General features: G+C 34.8%; 1 protein-coding gene across 2 annotated transcripts in view; it reads right to left on the bottom strand.

Moving 5' to 3' along the window:
* The window catches only part of LOC131048853 (sister-chromatid cohesion protein 3), a 111,643-nt gene that overhangs the window by 23,611 nt on the left and 68,137 nt on the right, over nucleotides 1-19,895 (bottom strand). Inside the window, exons 13-21 of one of the 2 annotated variants that reach the window (XM_057982927.2) lie at nucleotides 10,856-11,017; nucleotides 10,497-10,697; nucleotides 10,275-10,412; nucleotides 9,969-10,169; nucleotides 9,705-9,849; nucleotides 9,453-9,562; nucleotides 7,996-8,139; nucleotides 7,495-7,760; nucleotides 7,236-7,360 (exon numbers count right to left, since the gene is read on the bottom strand). In XM_057982927.2, coding sequence (XP_057838910.2) covers nucleotides 7,236-7,360; nucleotides 7,495-7,760; nucleotides 7,996-8,139; nucleotides 9,453-9,562; nucleotides 9,705-9,849; nucleotides 9,969-10,169; nucleotides 10,275-10,412; nucleotides 10,497-10,697; nucleotides 10,856-11,017 — 1,492 coding nt within the window. The remainder of the gene's footprint in view (nucleotides 1-7,235; nucleotides 7,361-7,494; nucleotides 7,761-7,995; nucleotides 8,140-9,452; nucleotides 9,563-9,704; nucleotides 9,850-9,968; nucleotides 10,170-10,274; nucleotides 10,413-10,496; nucleotides 10,698-10,855; nucleotides 11,018-19,895) is intronic. The other variant, XM_057982928.2, reaches the window with a different exon arrangement.

The following is a 19,895-nucleotide window of genomic DNA, read 5'->3' as shown; positions in this document are numbered from 1 at the left end:
AAATAATCTCTACACAACTCAAAACAGAGGACCAGGAACAAATGAAAAATAAGAAACATATAAATAAATAAATTAAAGAGACTCACAAAAACAGAAAAAAAGGACAAACAATGACAATAAAACAAGAGAGTATATAAATTTTGTACACCTGGGGGATGTACAAAATTGTGGTTTCAGCCACAGTGTGTGAGTATGATACTCTCTTAATTTAGAGAAGGCTCCCCCTATCTATAAACTAAACTAATCTAATATGGGTGAGACAACAGTCTTTCTTCTTCTTTCAAGAAAAACTATACTCTTTTCTCTTCACGGAAAAGTAATAGCAATTGTATATAAATAACAGCAAATACAGAAATGAGACTTTTTTGTAGGATTTGGAACATAAAGGGAAGCAAAGTTTCCATGAAAGCACAAAGACCTCTGTCACTTCCCCGAGACGAGAAAACAAAAAGAAAGCTCAAAGTCTTCAACTATCTATTCTCCTATCAACCTTTTTAGATGATTTTCTTGTAACCAAGCACAGTATGTAGCAACTCAAAGTCTAACTACATGGTGCACCTCTTATGCACAAACATAGAAAATAAAAACAACACAAAGTCTACAAGTTACCCCCTTTGCTTGAGCTTTCTACACTGGCTTCAAACGTGACAAACAACTCAAAGTCTACAGTATCAAATCTTAAAACCAATCTAAAACTCCAAACGCAATAAGCAGCTCAAAGTCTGCAAGATTGCATTTAAATCCTTTTTGAACAATAGAACAAAGATCACAATCAACTCCAAAAAATGTTGTCACATAACTACTTGAATTGGCACAAAGTCTCAACACAACTTGCCTCTTTATTGAAAGCAATTTGATTTACATCTAAGCTCAAAGACTTAGAGTGCACATACAAACTGGCAGAATTTTGTTGCATTGCCAAAAGATATCACTTACAATAGACCCCCTCAAGTGTTTATAGGAGAGGAGTCTTGAGAAAAAGGTGGGAGGATCCTAACTAACTTGAGAAATTCTCTCAACCACCATGACTTATTCCAATTATAGTCCTAATCTAACTCAACTTGTAGTTGTTTTACATGTAATTACATTTTACAAAAATGCAAGTAAAAGTGCCATTTGCAATTACAATTTTTGTTTTTACATGTAATTTGTCAAAACAAAATTACAAATACACAATTGAAACTATTCTGTGTCCAAAGACGCGACTCTAACTACATCATCCTCTGTTTTGAAAATCTTCATGTTGCTTCAGGATGCTAGAACTTGAAGTATTCAGGATTGGTGAAGACATCTCGAACCGGAACAGGAATTTGCATCCTTAATGATCTTTGTCTTTCGCCAATGAACTTCAACCTTTCACATGCTTGGGGTAGTACTATTTCTTCAAGAGGGAAAGGGCTTCCTTCTTCTTTTCATGTTATGACCATCTCTGTCTTGAAAGCATTCTATAATTTGCATCCATGAATTGTTGTTGTATCTCTTCTACTTTTGCTCACTGAAGAAGAAACCATAACACCTTATTCAAGATGATATTGTTATAAAACAATGCCCATGTCTTGATTTGTTGGTTTGATATATCGTGTTTGCAAACAAGATTGACAAGGGAAGGGATAAATTGATGCAAAAATGGGCTCACAAGTGAATTTCGGGTTCTGGAAACTGCATTACATGTGTGGAAAAACAAGAACATTAACTTGCAATTGTGGAGAACAAACATGCAACTTCATATGTGTAATGGGTAACTACAAGTTTGCACTTGTAATTGGACCTTTACAACTCATTTTCAAGTGCTTTTGAGTGCATTTTGGACCAATTTCGGGTTCTGGAAGGCTGACTGCAAGTGAAGACAAAACTGCAATCGGGTTTTAAAATTCCGACTACAAGTAGACTTTAAATGGGAAAAATGAATGAAGGTGTGAAATGAATGGATGAAATGGTGGGAATAGGGATTTTGATATGTGGGAAATGATGGAAAGAATGATTTTTGACCAATGATGGCAAAATTGGATGACCATGGATAAATATGGAGAGGAACATTTTTCATCTTGACAACTTGGAAAATGAAAAAAAAAACTTCAACTTGTAATCAAATTTATAAAACCCGAAATCAAAGCAAGAGCAAGATTATTTACAAAACTTGATCTAACAAGAAACTAAAAACAATCAAAAAGAAAGCAAAAACAAAACTTAAAAAAAAAATACCTTGTTTGATCAAAATGCCCTTAGCAAAGAATAATCTTTGAGAAGAACCGAAAAGCTTTATAAATAGACACGTTGAAAACCCTTGGCAGCCAAAAACGGATTTTGATTCAACCTCCTCCAAAAATGGCATGAAGAGAACAGAAGAAAAACACACAAAGAGCTTTCACTCTCCACATTTGAAAGGAGAAGCAAAAACGCCCAACCAAAACACTTTGAAAGAGGAATTCAAATGAACCAGCAAACACGTTGAATGAGGGATTCAAAACGTGGCAAAACGTGGCAAAAATGCCCAACAAATGGAGAGAAAAAACCTCCCACGTCTCCTACATTCAACACTCGACTCCTTGCAAACCAGATTCAAAGGAAAAAGCCACAAAAAAGGAATTCTTGGAAGCAAGAATGCAGTTCGGTTTCTTCACCTTCACCTCCAAGTAAAAATGCCCTTCAAAAGATGCAATCGAGTTTCTAAATCCCTTTTGCAAGTTAAAAATAACATTACTTTTCCTTCTTTTGTGCAAATTCGGGTTTCTAGGAGAAATGACCACAAAAAGAAAGAACAAAACGACTTGTAATAGGGAAATAAAATCCCTCTTACAAGTAAAACAATAAAACATAAAAACTTGTAATAGGGAAATAAAATCCCTATTACAACTTATAAGCATACAAACTCATAAAGACTTGTCATAGGGAAATAAAATCCCAATTACAACTTAAAAGCACAAAGTAGGAACTTTTATGAAAACTTACAAGTTCTCATTAAACTTGTATTTTTAAATTCACTTGTAATTTGTCCAAAAAGTTCCTACAAACAACTTACAAGACAAAAAGGGGAAATGGGAAATAAAAAGCAAGTTACAAGTTACAAATCTTTTATAAAGTTCACTTCTAATTGCTTGAAAAAACCCCTTCAACACAAAAACAAAAGAAAACTCCTAACTTGGAAAAGAAGAAAAATTTCCCAATTGCAATCAGGAAGAAAAAACCCGAATTTGAAGAAAAGACAGCAAACGAACTCAGAACGCGATGAAATTTGAAACATGGATCAAGGATGAGCCGAAGATTAGTCCAATTTAGAAAGGAGCAAGAATTTTGCCTAGAAAAGTGTGCCTTAAGAGTAAAATCTCCAACTTGCAGTGACTGCTCTGAAACCCGAAATTGCACTGAAAGCTAGGAAAATGAAGGCCAAAACTCACCAAAACTTGAACAACAATGGCAAACACAACCCCTAATGATTTGACACTAACAAATGTGAGTTGTGCACCTCGTAAAACATGTCTTGGAGACAAAAATGAAGCATTTTAAGCAAAAATTTGTAGGGGTTGTCACATTTTTTAAAATTAAAAAATGAGGACAACATATATGTGTGTGTGTGTGCGTGTGTGTATGTATACATATATATACATATACATATACATATATACATATACATACACACATATATATATGTATATGTATAGCCTGAGTTGGCCTAGTGGTGGAGAACTTGTGCTCTTGAAAGAGAGGTCACAAGTTCAAATCCCACAAGGGGGTTAAGGTATGTACGCCTCGTTTGTAGTGCAGTTAAGTACCTCCTGCAAGGAGTAGGAGGTAGTCCCATACTGCTCTAACCCATTTGTAGACCCATACACAGATGGCTAGCATCGTGGACTATAAAAGCCCCTTTCCTTTCCTTTTCCTTTCCTATATATATCTTGTAAGATATAACATAAAATAAGTAAAAAATTAATTAAATAAAAATAAAATTAACCAAAAACAAAAATAAAATTAAGAAAATAAAAAAATAAATACAAGCAACGAATAAAAAGCGAATACAAGAAGACAGGGAAAAAGCAAATAACAAGAGCCACACAGTGCAGAGCCAAGAGGAAGCGACGAAAGGAGGGAGAAAAATGGAAGACGGAGAGAAGAGAAAAGGCAAAGAGGACAAAGAAGCTTAAGGAAGGGGCCTCTCAGAGTATCTAGCAAAGGTTGCCAAGAGGGATTGAGGTTCCACCCATCGTCTCAATTAAGATTGGTCGAGTGATTATTAATGAAAATGGCCTGCTTAAGTTTCCTTTTGAAGAAATTTTCTTCCTTAAACACGATTTTGGTGTCCTCTAAAGTTTAAACAAATATGACGCTTAGTCGTTGAGGAGTGCTCTGCTAGGGCCGATTTGACAACACGCTTGTGCTTGATGTCGGCACCATGCTCCTTGTTTCTAGTGCTAAAAGAACGACCCATCTACCCAATGTATGGGGTGCCACAAGAGCAAACGTCCTTATAAACCCCAGATTTTGAATAAATATCCCTAGGGTCTTTGCAAGGGGGGATATACTTTTTTAAGGTCAAACATAGCTTAACTCACAATGAAGACATTTCTTGAGAAGAATTTTAGAGATCTTGTGGGAAATACCTTCAACAAAAGGAAGGGACACTCCCAAGAGCACAAGAGGTTGGGAGGACATGGGATTAGAGGTGGAATGGAAATAAGATTTGGCTTGGTGGAAAGCTTTAGTGATTTGCTTATTCATGTACCCATTCCACCTAAAGACTTGCCGAAGGTGGGACAACTCTTGGTTTAAGTTATCATTGCCATCTTTCATCTCCATTGGACTCTTTCTCATCTTAATGATGAATCACGGAGTGTGATTCGAAACGTTGATGATAAAAAATTTGTGCACACAATCTAATCTGGAAGCATAATAAGAACTAACAATCAGGCCATAGGAGTGGAATCGGTGGGTCAAGTCCAAGACAAGGCAAGGGTAAAATGTGAAGCAAGTGATGAAAAGCAACACTTTATGGTTTGTTCCTAAATGCATCACCTCCATCGTATCCTCTATTTCCACAATCACTAGAACTGAGGTCTCTAATGCTCCAACCCTTGTGGAGGTATATGAATGCATTGATAGCATGCTTGGACAAAAAAAGGTTGATGTACAAAAGGGAGACCCTACCTTGCAATTATACGATGAGCACATTTAAACTATCATTTAGTGGAGGTGGGAGGAGGTCAACATACCTTTGCACATAGTGGCCTCTGCATTGAACCCAAAGTGGTTTGTGTAAAGGTCTACTAAAGTTGTCCCTATGGAAGAAATTGAGGTCAACAAAGACTTCACGGAGTCAACTCAAGAGATCAATAGTATAGACGAGTCTACCATCATCTGTCATGAGTGTTCCAAATTTGCCACAATCAAAGGCAATGCAAATGTAGCAAAGTTAAATAGGGAGACTATAGCCAAAAAGGGCCCAAAAGCATTGTGGCATTTTGTGGCATTTGCATTGATAGCAACATTAGTCATTTGCCCCTTGTTACAATGTGTAGTATACTATTGTTTGAGAGGGGCAAGTGTACATATAACTTCATCTTCTACATTTAAAAGAATGGGCTTACCTATAAGAGAGCAAAGAAGCTTGTGGCTACATGTAAATAGCATCTTGTGTCTCTTTGACAGTAGATGCTTGTGTATAGGAAGAATCTAGCACCATGGTGGGATGTAATATTAGAGAAGCCAATACAAATCAATGGGGATCAAGCTACACAAATAGGATTGGTTGGTGTCAAATTGGAGGAGCTTCAACTAGATGGGTCCAATGGTTCTAGAAATGAGGAGTTTGCCACAACATTTGGGAAGGATGACTAGTTCACTAAAGCATCAACCAATTGTACATGAAACTTAATGTAATCATGATATTGGATATACTAATCTATTGGTATTAGAAATTTTTGTTGTTCAATGCAATGTTAACTCAAGTTATTGTGTCTAAAATTTTAATTACATAAAAAATAAATTGCAATTTATTTTACATTTTTTATAATTAATTTTTTAAGTAGTATATTATATTTGTGCCGCTATCCCCTTGTCATCCCCAAATTTTTAGAAAAAAATTGTCCTCCCACAACCCATCCCCACATTTCCCCATTGCCTCATTCCAAAACCCATGGAAAAGTGAGAAAAAAAAAACTGAAAATTAATTATAGACATGTTTACGAAAGGGTATCTCATCACTCTTAAGTCTTAACAAATTAGTGAGACAACATCTACCTCTATTTACTGCTTACTAGGATATCTCCCAATCATCTTATATTGAAAGCATTGGGATCCATTTCTATTTGGTGCCATGCAACTTTTAGTTCTCAATTGTGTACTGAAGTACAGCAACATATTCATATTGTCAATTGTACTTCCACCTAAATACACTTGTCATTCTTGGATGTTGGAAGAAATTCTAGGATAAGAGCCCCTTGCTGAGACATGCCTCTTTAGCCTGTGGTCTTGCTTTGGTAGTATGGTGGCAGTGGTGAATGATGTTGGAGACCTCCCTTCCTGCCATTCTCAGCATTGACAGACAGATGCCTTCCAGTTTGCTGCCTCATGTAACTGCAATAGTTTCTTGCCTCAGTCTTCTTCCTTGGTATTCTCAATTTCTATTTCCTTTATTTTTCTGTCGGGGTCCTGCCCTTGCTTGGATATTCATTTTTGTAACTATAGACAAGGTATACTTATTTAGCTTTAGTCTATATCACCTTTCCAACTGCCAGGAATCTTTTCTACCCTTGCACACTATTCAAATATAACTAAGATGCATTTAGAGGTTATATTGTCCCCTTGGTCACTTGAGGACATTATAATAATTTTTACTTTTTTTCTAAATAATTATAAATAAATTAAACGCTGCTCAAAAAATAACAGTAAAAATATAATCATGCAGCAAGTTTTTTATTTTCATCCATACATAACTCAATCTATTTGATTTAATGCATGGGAAAAATGCAACATCTATCATTATGATATGACCAAGAAAAGGATTTTTGGAACATAATCTCATGATTAATATGTTTCCATCAGAAAATAAGTACCCTGGAATATTCAAGCCTATACAGACGTGTGCATGCAAACATATCCCATAACACCTACAGCTCCGTACACACAAATGACAGACCACACATGATGTCCCCCACACAAAAATCAAGATATACTTCCCACCATTAATCTACTTAGTAGTTAATTTGTGTGTCGAACTGAAAGCAACTTGAGGGATTAATTACCGTAAACACCTTCATTCTTCAAATGTTTTTCCTGCAAATAATCTACAAATGTGAAATAGGGACGCCAACTGCTAGGATCTTCGTCAGTGTTGATACCCTCCACTCTCTTTTGGACATGCTTAATTCTGAGAAACAAAAGTATAAAATATTTTTAGGATCAAAAGAAACATTTTTCTTTTTTAAAAAGCATGTGAAAAGGGAAAAATGAGTGGAAAGCAAAAGTACACAACCTATGATCCACATTAGAGAGCATACATACATTTCTTGCACATCTGGCAAAGGCAATTTGAGAGCAAACTGTAGAACACCTCCCTCCAAGAATGGTAACTGCTTTGGAGCATCCTTAAATGCATATTCTATTCCTTCATTTACAATTTTCAGAATGTTTGGTTTGTGCTTATCGCGAGCAGAACCCAAAAATGTTGCTGACAGCCGACTTGCAAGTTCCTTGCATTGTAAGAAGGACTTGCTTGTAGTCCAATCTTCATCATTTTTTGAAGCCTCTAAAACATGTCGTTGATATGCCTGATAAAAAAGGAAATTTAAGTTAAGGACATATTACTGCAATAATTCTTGCATATTGATTGAAAGATTATGTATCACAGAATCATTCAAAGGACCAACTCACTCTTTAGATTGATCAACAGATTGAATGATTTTTTATTGAACATTTAAAACAAATCTCACCAACCAACTGTCTTATGATCTAGAGGCTCATAAAGAAAGAACAAGATTTCAGGAAGGAAGATGTTGAACCTACCCTCTTAGTGGCTTCTAGACACATTTTTGGGAGATCGTCACCTTTAGAATTTTTCTTCAAAAGAGTGATAAGATGCTTCACTGTCTCAGCAACAATTCCTCCATGAAGAATAAAATGTGAAATAATCTCCGCACCAAGGAAATCCTGCAACAATCTCAAAACCTATGCTTGATAAGAAATTATAAAAAGTGGTCTTAAAATAATAAAACATTTAACTAAAGAATTATGATGCCCTACAGACCATTTACATGCTGATCGCTTATAATGTCAATGAGCTCACCATTTTCATTCAAAGTGGCTGTAAATGTAAAATGACAGGAAAAAAAATGTCACAAATTATATCCATTTTTGTAAAGACTAAGAATTTGGAGAATTTCAGCAACATTCACCAGGAAGTTTCCCATAAACAGGCCTGGACACCACAATATACTATGAAATTTTGAAATATAAACCATTTTCAGGTTTAAAAAAAAATTGTGTGGACTATTTTCTGTTTGATCCAGCTGCTGTTAATAACTTTTTAAGAGAACCAGTTTTCAAAAGTTGAAGGATGATTTTTTTTCCTTGAGATCTTAACCTTACATGTTTCTTTTTAAAAGAGATGTAAATAGCTTTCAAACAAAATTTATAAGATAATTTTTCTCTCTCTTACAAATTCACTTGCATTATTTTCGTGGTATTAGCACATAGAAATCTAAGAAATCAGCAACTGGCACGGATATTTGGGATTTGTGCTGCGTTTTACTTGTAAGTCAAACTTCCACTATGAGAAATTGGTCATTTTGGGCTTTCACCTTTCATATGGAGTTAAATATAGCCTTCAAGATTTCACAATGAAGCAATCTTGTTAAGTAATTTTCAATCCTTCATTTTAAAAAAAATAAGAAACATATTTATGAATTCTTTGTACTTAAAAGGTTTAAGTTTGAGCTATAGCATGTTTCAAAATAGAACAAAAGATAAAGATACAAGAGAGAGAATTAATCATGTCAGGTCAAATAAGTCGAATGAAATGATTCTAAGTGGTACAAGTATGAGGCTTCCAAAACAAAGCCCAGTTTCAAATCCCTACAAAATATGATAAGTGTTGAAAATGTGTAAAATATCATATTGTTCAAGTCACAGAGTCTGATGTATCCCAACCCACAAGGCCAGGTACCAGTCCTGGGTGAATATGACAGAACAGATGCCCATCGGTCATGGCAACTAAGTCAAAGGACACTTCATAAGGAGATTTTAACAATCAAACTAAAAAGTGGTGCAAAATGACCCAAGTATGGTAAAGATTGAAAGATTAGTAGATTACGCATTAGTGATCTAAAAACGTGATATATGCAGATTAATCTAGAAAACATAAATATGTACATTAAGAAATTATTTCTATATATTATTCTCACAAAAAAAGGAACAGATGTTTCATAATACAGGAAGGAACAAAATAATTGTGTAGTATTTACCTTAGGAACCATCTCATGTGCAACCAATTTCGCTGCAGCAGACATGACAACATCCTTCTGATTTATCTCATCTACATGTTCATTTGAATCCTCTTCCTCCTCATCATCATCTAAATGTTTACAAACTCCAAATTATGTATATGTAACCTTAAATCCAAATTATTTCTATGTAACCTCGAACTATTTGAGAATTTGCACAAAAAATATTTGAAATGACATGAAAATTTATTTGCTCTTTTAAAAGCAAATTACCAGCAGCATTAAGGCGATATTCACAAAGCTTCCAAAATTTCTTCAACATAGCCTCACTTGGACAGAATCCCAAACATTGTTGCTTGGTCAAATTCAACTTTGCTTCGCTGAATAAACTCCACAAGTCTGCTAAGATGACACATATCTGCAACAAAATACAGCAACTACTCAGATGTCAATGTACTAAAGGTTTATGTAAGAAATTTGAACTTTAAGAGAAAACTGAATATGTGTCACTACAATTCATTCAGTGTTTTGACTTACTGTACTGGTGAGTTCACTTCTTGCAGCTCCCTGTTCACAGCTTTCAAGAACATTATCTGTAAAGTATTCCAGCTGACTGATAAGATTATCACGTTTAGATAGAAATGCTACCATTCCTGTGTCAGAGGGATTATCAATTTCAATTGATCGTGATGACCAAGTAACATGCAAGTGCATGTTCAGAAGAACAAGCCGGATCACCTGTAAGACAGTTAAATCCTGGGTTAGGTAGATTTTTAATATAGTTGAACAATATAATCAATTCATAGTGATTTTTCTTTTGTTGTTACAGGTATCATTAGGCACCTCATCATCCAAATTGTTAAAATCCTTAACAAGGCAAAGAACATCTGCGAACAAACTCTCGCTTGATACAAACTTCAATAACTGAAGCTGGTAAAGCCTTTTCAGATTAACTGTCAGAGAGTACTCATCCTCTGAAACCTGTAGACAGAAAAATCAAGCATGTATCAGCTGAATGAAAATGCCACTAAAATGATAAAACCAAATTGCCATCAACAAAGTTACCCCAGCTTGTTTGATGGCTGATCTAAGCTTGAGAACAAGTTCATCTTCTAACTCCTTCAACTTATTCTGTGCAGAATCTTGCAAGTCTGCCTGACTTTCACTGGCGCAAAATGTGAATGCCTTGACACATGACTTTAAAGTTTTCTCTTCTCCATGTTTGAAAAATGCATCTTTTATAAGTTGAAGTGAGTTCATGAAACTCTGAGAAACCAACACATGCATTTTTTAAAAGTGAATTACAATCATTAAATTCTGACAAAGTAATACCTGTTTCATCATTAACACATGCATGTCTTTACTGTACCTGCAGGTGTTCAAATCCAGTACCAACAAGTGAAAAACAAGAGAGTTGAATGCACCTGTTCTTGACGCTTCAGGGAATAAAGCTCCAACTTCAGATGCATTATGATTTCCACCAAAGGCGATATCTTTTCCTTATCTGCTAAATATTTTCTCAGCATTTGTGGGTAATGCTTTATCATGCCAGCAGTTACCTCTCGTCTACTATTGTCCAATGCTTCCTGAAATAACTCAATAAGAACATTAATGAGTAAATTTACCAAGCTTAATTAAATTTATCTCATTTGTTATTGAATATTTTTCACTAATATTTTCCTTAGAATATACTCTTTTTTTTCACTATTATTCTCCTTAGATTACACTTTTTTTCACTAATATTTCGCTTTTAAAGGTTAAAATCTATGTCTCCTTGGATACAGGTACTATATGTGTGTGTGTGTGTGTGTGTGCCTGTGTGTGTGCCTGTGTGTGTGTGTGTATGTGTATGTCCATGTGTATGTGTATATATGTACATACATATATATATATGTGTGTGTGTGTGTGTGTGTGTGTGTGTATACATATATGTATGTACATGTGTATGTGTATGTGTATGTGTATGTACATACATATATGTATACACACACACATATATATATGTAGATTTTAAAAAAGTAACCTATATTAATAAACATTATTAAATATGTATAAACACTCACAGTCAACAATGTGCACTAAACAATTATATACTCGCCGCACGGGAATATCAGACACTAAACATGGGTAAAAAATAGAACGAGCCATACTGAGACGCGCAGCGTAAATCAGTTTTTAAAAAAAGCACCAGTTTTAGTAGAGCCGAACCTGCGGGAAACCCAGGGCCGCACCCAGCTTGGACCCAGACCAGCACCCGGGCTTCCGATGCGTTTCCAGTAACAGAGGTTAAAAGCGAAGGCATAAGATTTACAGCCACGTGCTTTGCTTTCACAAATCAACTTGGGATAGACTACAACTAAGAAACTAAACAGCAACAAGAACAAGTATATGGTACCTCTCAAATAACCATCACAATTTCAAGTATTATTCCATTTACAATAGCTGCCTGTATCTTCCTGTGAATTTAAACATTTCAGACTACCCGATTCAGCAGGACACTTGGTCAATCCATTTTGATTTTGAAGTCAACCAAATTTGTGTATCCAGCATGTTTGTCATTTACATCTTGATAATTGTTAGGCACATTGAGTAACCCATATTATAACTTTTAATCATATAATGAAACTTTGATGCTCATTTAAATTATGATATATATGAGCAAACAGTTGGTCACATAAAATTTCTTTATCTAGAGGCATTCTACTGATTTCTAAGCCATTTAAATTCTCATGGTGGAAAAAATACTCCGTTAAATTTGCAGCTGAAATAATAGAAAATAGAAACTAAAATCAAGGGACTAAACTTCTATCGTGTTGGATTCAAGACTCCAAACTCAATTGGTATAGTATAATTGACGCAGCAGAAGGGAGAGAAACATTTACACAAAATTTAATGAGCTGATAAGCCATGGCATGACTATAGGATAGTACCACATCACAGACTGTATGTTATAAAAGCAGGAAGGACATTCAGATAAATCCTTTAATATTAACTTATGACAAACAGTTGAATAAAATTTGGCAGTCACAAATCATGATAAACTGCAGTTTGCGGGCTTTAATTCAAGTAGGCCACCTGCATCTCTTTCTCATGCCATTTTACCCCTGCCAACAATGTAGTGTCCCCTAGTTGATTGGGAAACACTAAACTGGTTGGTGAGTAGACATGACCGATATTAACTGAGTCCCTGACAGAAGTTAGGAGTAGTAGGTCTTCCTATTAGTGTAGCAACTGAGTCTTCCTGTTAAAGCGGGCTTAGTTGGCCAGTTAAGTAGTTATAACTTATAATGAAGGTCATTGCATTTGTATTCAATCTCATTTCTGTATGCACCTGTAGTCAACATTAGCAAAATGAGGTTCTTTTGGCATAATTAAATGCCAGAAATTATGGAGAGTGGTTTGCCAGTTAAGTACAACCAAATGTAGATTTAATTTCCATTAATCTAGGATTACAACTCTTGGAGAATACAGGAAATGCTGGAAAGGAAGGAGGAAGGATTATTGAGATCACAAGACCAAAAATCATTCTTTCTTAGAGTGATGCAGCTACAGCACTTTGAGACCTAGGAAAATAATTCACAGGGGTTTCCACAGCAGATTCCAAGTGCAAAAACCCTCAACTACAGACAAGTATTGCAATGGCAACAGTATCATTGTAGTTAAAATCCTTTCTAAAACTACTTTCTGTTTGTTTAAGACTAGGTTGCCACAAATTTTCTGTGTGCTTTAGTCTGAGTTTGTCTCAGTGGTGTCAGAGCTCTGATCTTGCCAGCCTGTGAAAAACACAAGAAAAAAATATATTTAATAAGCAACGTTGCAGCGTTCGGTGTTTTTGCTAGGTGCACCCGCACTGGGTTCGCCCAGGTACAGGTGCGCCGGGGGGTGCACCCAAGATATGCCCCAGGCACCCCAGGTGCGCTGTGGATAAGTGCCCACATACCCACAACGCACCTGGGGCAACCTCGGGACTAACCTGGGTTAAAAAACGCCCAAGTCAATAATTAAAACCAAAAAAATGTAATGTCCCCATTTTTGGAGTAAGAGTAATTAATTAATTTAATTAGTTAAGTTGTCCAAATTATTGTTATTTTTATGGATAGCTTAATTAATTATTTTAATTAATAGTATTAAGTTAATTATTTATAAAGTTATCAAATAAATTAAAATTAAAAGATGACTATATTTAATTAATTTAATAAAGTGACTTAATTTAAATTTATATCATAAAGTCACTTAAGTGAATTAATATTATTTCTAGAAGCTTCTGGATGATGGATTAAAAAAGTATAAAAGGAGGTTTAGCTCAGCTTCTATTCAGCCAGGAATTGATATTTGCTTTGTGGAGTTTGTGGGGACTAGGGTTTCTGCAGAATATTGTTTTTGGGAACGAAAACTCCCATTGATAGCATAACTGAGGGAGTGAAAGATCTCTCGAGAGGTTATATTGAGGAGGTGATACTTCAGTCATCTCATTTGTGCTACATTGGTGGCTGTCATAACCCCTCTTTGAAATATAATTTAATAATAAATAATAATAATAAATTTGAAATACAAAAGAATAAGCATAAAAAATTAAATTGAATTAAATATCAATACACTTATTTAGTATTGATTAATCACCCATTTATTTCAATCAGCAATCAATTATTGAATAATGAATAACCATTTAATAATTTATCTCTATAATAATAAATTTTCTTATAACCATTTTATCTCCATTATAATAAATTATCTTATAAAATATTGATTGGCAATCAATATTAATTACTATTAAGTAACTATTAAATATGCACCTAATGACAGACCAAATCTGACACGTTAGATTTGTCTGCCTTTGCATACATGTATAAAAGAAACCATAATTAATACATACGTTAGGACAAACCAACAAAGTATTTAGTTAGGGAGTCACTACATTGGCAAAGGGGGTGTCCATTGGAAAGAGACAACTTTCCAACGAACCATGAGATATATAAGTAAAGCGCTTTGAGCATTATCGGGGGATAGGGGGAAGAAAAGGAGACTGTGACAGAAGACAGTATCGGGCCCCACACTTCCACTTCAGCATATACTGCCAAGGAAAACCGAGAATATTAATGGGCAGCTTGAGTTTGATTACACCACGCACCGGAAGAAGACGAAAACAGCTAAAAGACAACAAACTTTGCTACGTTATCACAAGCTGCCAATAAGAAATAATAATCAGGCATATTATATCAAGAATATATATATGCATTTCTTGCCAATAACTTCATAAAATATATGGTATATATTAACGTGTCATACTAAATTTATAGCAGTAATGCACAGGGATGTGTTTAATACGTATGCTTAATATATAGGAAGTCTAATAATGATTGAATGCAGAATATTGGGAGTAATATTAATATAGACTGCAACACGTATGACAGTCTTTCTTAATTCTTAAATAGTGGCAGACCAGATCTAACGCATGGTCAGATCTGTCTGTCCTTACCCCCCACAAGATATATTATTGCTTTTGGGTAGGGATGGTATTATTAATTTATATATTTGGTAATTAGAAGATACATAAATATTGGATAATTCAATACCTTTATTTATATTCAGGTCTGAAAAGGATAATAGATTTATCTATATAATAATTGACAGTAAGATATTGGCAGTATTAGTGGCATGCATGGTGATGTGTTCAATATGATGAGTAAGATTGGAAGCTCGATAATGATCATATGCCCTTGCAGAATTCAATAATAGTATAAATATAGATATTAATATAATAATTATTATAATATCTTTTAGAAACTGTTATGCAGTAATGCAAAACAATTCATATAACTAGTTATTAATAAATATGTAAATGTTTTATAATGAATCAGAATAAGATCAATTATGTAGTATGGTAAATTAGCAAGCACTTGATAGACAAAGGAAAGAAAGAAAATCACAGATTTGATTCACATTAAGATAGATTTGTCTCGTAATCAAGTTAGTTCAAGTCATAAGTACATAGAAATAGATTAATTATGGTTATAACAGGTCTAAAGCTAGTAGGGGACATTACAGTGGCCAAGGGCCAATTTTACTTGGATTCATATTGGAGATATTGTTTGGCATCAAATGTCTTCAACAAGGTTGCCATTTTGGAGCTGATTGTATCTTCAATCCATTGAGTCCTTTCCTTAAGCAGTTCTCAGATTTTTATATCAGGCTACAATTTAGTTCGTACTTGCATCAATACATTAAGGAAGGCTAGGCGATTCCATTAGGAGCAGATTGGAGGAGAATTGAGGAGGTTTCTGATTATATAGCAGGTCTGAGATAATTTCGACCAGACCCTTCAACTCCCACGATTTTGCTTATAATACCTTGTCTGAGCATCGAACTCGTCACGGGTTTGAATCACTCACTTTGAGGAATCCAACAATGTAAATGAATGCTTAGAAAAGTGACTTACAAGCTGGGGTTATTTGCCATAAGTCTGCAGCAGTCAAGACAGTACCTAAAGAGACCCATGATTTTGATCCTTAACCACAATACTTGCAACGATTCACCACCTAACTGGAGCGCTCTCTCTCTGAGAACATACCGATGAATTTTGGAGCTAAGGTGGAGCTATAGCTGCTGTTGATAATTTATTACAGTCTGAAGCAGCCAGTAACAGGGGCGACTTTTTAGAATAGTCCGATTTGGGCTCAAGAGGGACTACAAATTCAGATAGTGCTTGCTTCTTCTTATCGGCATTGAGAAGACCATCAAACAGGTTCATATTTAACATTTGTAGCTGATTGTATTGCCAAAATAGTCACTGTTATAACTGTCATAGACAGCAATATATCATTGTCTGAATTAAGGAGTGTGTGCGTCCATTAAGCTTGTTTGATTGTATTGGTATTTAATTTTTAATAAAGGAGTGGGTTCTAAACTTTGTATATGCTGTCAAAAAGGTCTTGTTACCAAACTGAGGATGCATGACAATTGTTTGACTAAATGTCGATTAGTTGAATAGGATGATGATATGCTTTCTTTAACAGTAATTTGTTTCAGTTCATTATATTCATATGTTCCCAAAGCAAACCAAGGCAAACAGCATAACACGCAAGTTATTCAGCAGTCTAGTAAGCCGCATAACACGCAGGTTATACAGACTGAGAGTTAAAACCGCAGGTTATCAGCCAACTGTTTGACAATATTCCTTGCATTTTTAGTCCAATATAAGCAGGGGATATTTCAAAAAACTTTTAAAAAGCAAATTTTTTTACATCTTTCTATTTTGCTAAACCCCCTGGACAAAGTGTCATTTCATTCACTTTGTCTATTCACTCTCTCTTTTTCTCATTTTGGTATTTTGAAGGGTAGCTGGTTATTTTTGAAGCAGATCGATCGTGGAGTGCTTGAGGAAGGAAGATAGCTTGCACAAAGGAAATTCAATCATCTAAGATAAGCATTTAACCCTTTTTCTAGTCTTTTAACGAATTTTTCATGAATTTTTTTTTTAAAAAATTAAATTAAATTAGAAAAAAAGAAACAAGTTTTAATATTTGTTATAATGTTTTTTGATATTTGTTTTGAACTTTCATTAGCTTGTACATAGTGTAAGCTTGCATTTATTTTATTTTTTTTCTAATTTAAAATTATGTAATTTCTTGTAATAGCAAAATCAGATTGCAAGAATGGCAACTAGTTCAAGTTCAGTGGGTGTTGGCTCAAACCAGAGATTTAAAATTGATAAAGGATCTCCTTTATGGAGACATACTACAATGCTTGAACTACTTCTAGGAGTTGGGGGAAATCTTTGGAATTGTAATAAGTGTAAAACCAATTTTAGGAGCTTATGAGGGTGGCGCATACCATTCTTAGCCACCTTCCTTGCTTTAAAACTGTTTCAAAAATTTAAAGATCTGCAAACATAGGATGATGCACTTCATTATAGCAATATATCTCAGTTTCAATATCTTTAAAAACTGCAACCTCTACCATGGCATGGAAGATAGAGGAGGCCAAAAATGGAATGAAAAACAGTTTTTAAACAAATGAAAAATCATCTTCATGAAGGTACCCATATATAGAAGGATTTAACATTCATTTTGGAGGCTATAATATATCGTTTTGGGGTGCAGCAATAATTTTATTCTGTGAAGAATAATCAGCAGTTAAAAATTTCAGCTTTTGCCTGTAAAAAGAGGCACAACGTTTATGTGTTAATTCTCTGTAAGTTAGAAGATAATTTCAGTTCATTTTCAGTCGTAGAAAAAGGTCGACCTTCAGTTTGGGTGCAGAACTCAATAAATTTGAGGTATTTTATGGTTTGTTTTGCTCATGATGACTGATTTTCTTCATTGCAAATGTGAAAAATCTGAATTTTGTATTCTATTACACTGTTGTTCTTAAATTGATTGCCGATATGAAATTACCACATACATGGCTGTATGCAGATGATGGAAACATCTACATGCAACCGTACATGTCTTGCATATGAATGAAATGCTTGGAAATTCATGTGATATAGATTGCTTATTTCATCATAAATGCTTAGGAACATTTGTGTTAAAAATTTGCATTATTCATCGTAAAGCATAGTAGATGAACATTCAAATGTAGTAAACGTGTTAGAATAGTTAATCTTTACTTGATTGTATTTAATTTGGGATATTCTTTTGGAATCCCTACATGTAATTTGTCCTCTTGTACATGTGTGAGGACATGTCATTTATTTATTTTCCTTTATTAAGGAATATTAGATTTCCTCCATAAGAGGATGTGGACACATGGCACACACATTTTATGAATGGTGGCATTCATAGATTCGGGAGTTACTTTGTAACTCCTCTCCTCATCTCTATTTAAGAGATGTCTCCTCTCTCATTCCTTCTTAATGATGTTATTGTAAAGGAGCCCCTCTCTCTCTCTCTCTCTCTCACATTTTAGGCATTGCCTCATTCATAATATCACAAGGGGTTTTTCTTTTCTTTTCCCCTTTCAAAAGTTCTTGTGCCTCCTTCTTCACATTTGGGTGATTGCTCCAAGGTTTTTGCATTTCTCTTGGTAACATTTACTTCATCAATAAACTTACTTGGATTTTGTTTTTCTTTCCTCGCTCTTGTGTTTCCTTTCAAAAAGCAATTGCAAGCGATAAAATATATGGTTTCCACATCATTAACATGCTTTATTTAACTATTATTGCATATAAGGAAAGTTAAGTGCAAAATGTGTTTTCTAGTGTGCATGTTGAGTTGCTTTTTCTATGCATGCTTGTGTTTGGGAAAGCTTACCTTCTGAGATAGGGTGCCGAATGTGGGGTCATAGAGAATGTGAATCTCTTTTCGAATTCATATTTTAATTGCAAGTGCTTTGGCCAAAGTCAGGATTTCATCGAAAAAATATGAACATTGCCTAACAAATTTAGTATTTTATTATTCTCTGCCACATCCTGATTAGCATAGCACATTTGAGTTAGGAATATGCGTGTAGATCAAGCTTGCACCGGGATTCCCTCCTACTACTTGTCTCCAGGCTGCTAGGCGTTTCGAGTAGGGTCAGCAGTTCTTCATGTTAGGAAGAACTCTAGAGAATCTAAGGCTTCGTTGCTAGGAGAAAATGATCCTCAACTACATTCTTGTCCCTCAATCTGTGGAAGACCAAGAGGTTATGGCAATCGAAGGTTATATGTTGTCATGTTGATTATCTTGTAATGATCATTCAATGTATTGTACTTGAAATGGAAAAGTTAGTTCCATATATAAATGTACTCTTGTGGAAAGGTACTTATTTTATTTGTTTGAGTACAAGGAGAGTTGTAATTAAATCTATTTTGAATATTGTTCATATTCATTAATTATGTAATTATGAGTAATTAATTACGATGGGAAATTAGTAATAAGTGAGTCTTTACGGTAATGACCTCCCAACATCCTTTATTAGAGATACCCTCTATGCAAGTTTAAGTAGAAAATCCCAATCTTTCCCACAAAAGAGGCCCATTGGAGAAGGCATTTAAAATGGAAGCAAGAGATATTGCAGAGGAAAAAATTGTACGTTGCATCTATGTCAATGGTCTTCCGTTCAGCTTGGTGAGATCACCATATTGGCAGGAAATGGTGATGGCAATCAATAAAGCACCTCCTGGTTTCACTACGCACCACCTTATTGGGAAGAGAGAAGAATTTTGTAGAGACATCACTCAAACCAATTAGAGATTCTTGGGTTCAATTGAAATTTTCTATTGCTTTTAATGGATGGAAGATTCCAGAAGTCGTCCATTAATAAATATTATTGCAATGTCCCTCAAAGGGAGAATGTTTTTGAGGGCAGTTGATTGTGAGGGGCAAATCAAAGATACAAAGTTCATTTCCAAAATCCTCATTGAATCCATGGAGATGGTGGGTCATGAAAATGTTGTCCAAATCATTACAAACAATGCAAAAAACTACAAAGCTCCAAGTGCTTTGGTTGAGAAAAGATATGAGCACATTTTTTGCACACCAT

Source organism: Cryptomeria japonica, chromosome 1 (assembly GCF_030272615.1).
Source record: "Cryptomeria japonica chromosome 1, Sugi_1.0, whole genome shotgun sequence".
In the NCBI taxonomy this organism is placed as follows: Eukaryota; Viridiplantae; Streptophyta; class Pinopsida; order Cupressales; family Cupressaceae; genus Cryptomeria; species Cryptomeria japonica.
The sequence above is the reverse complement of the archived record's forward strand: the minus strand, read 5'-3'. Positions and strand labels throughout refer to the sequence as shown.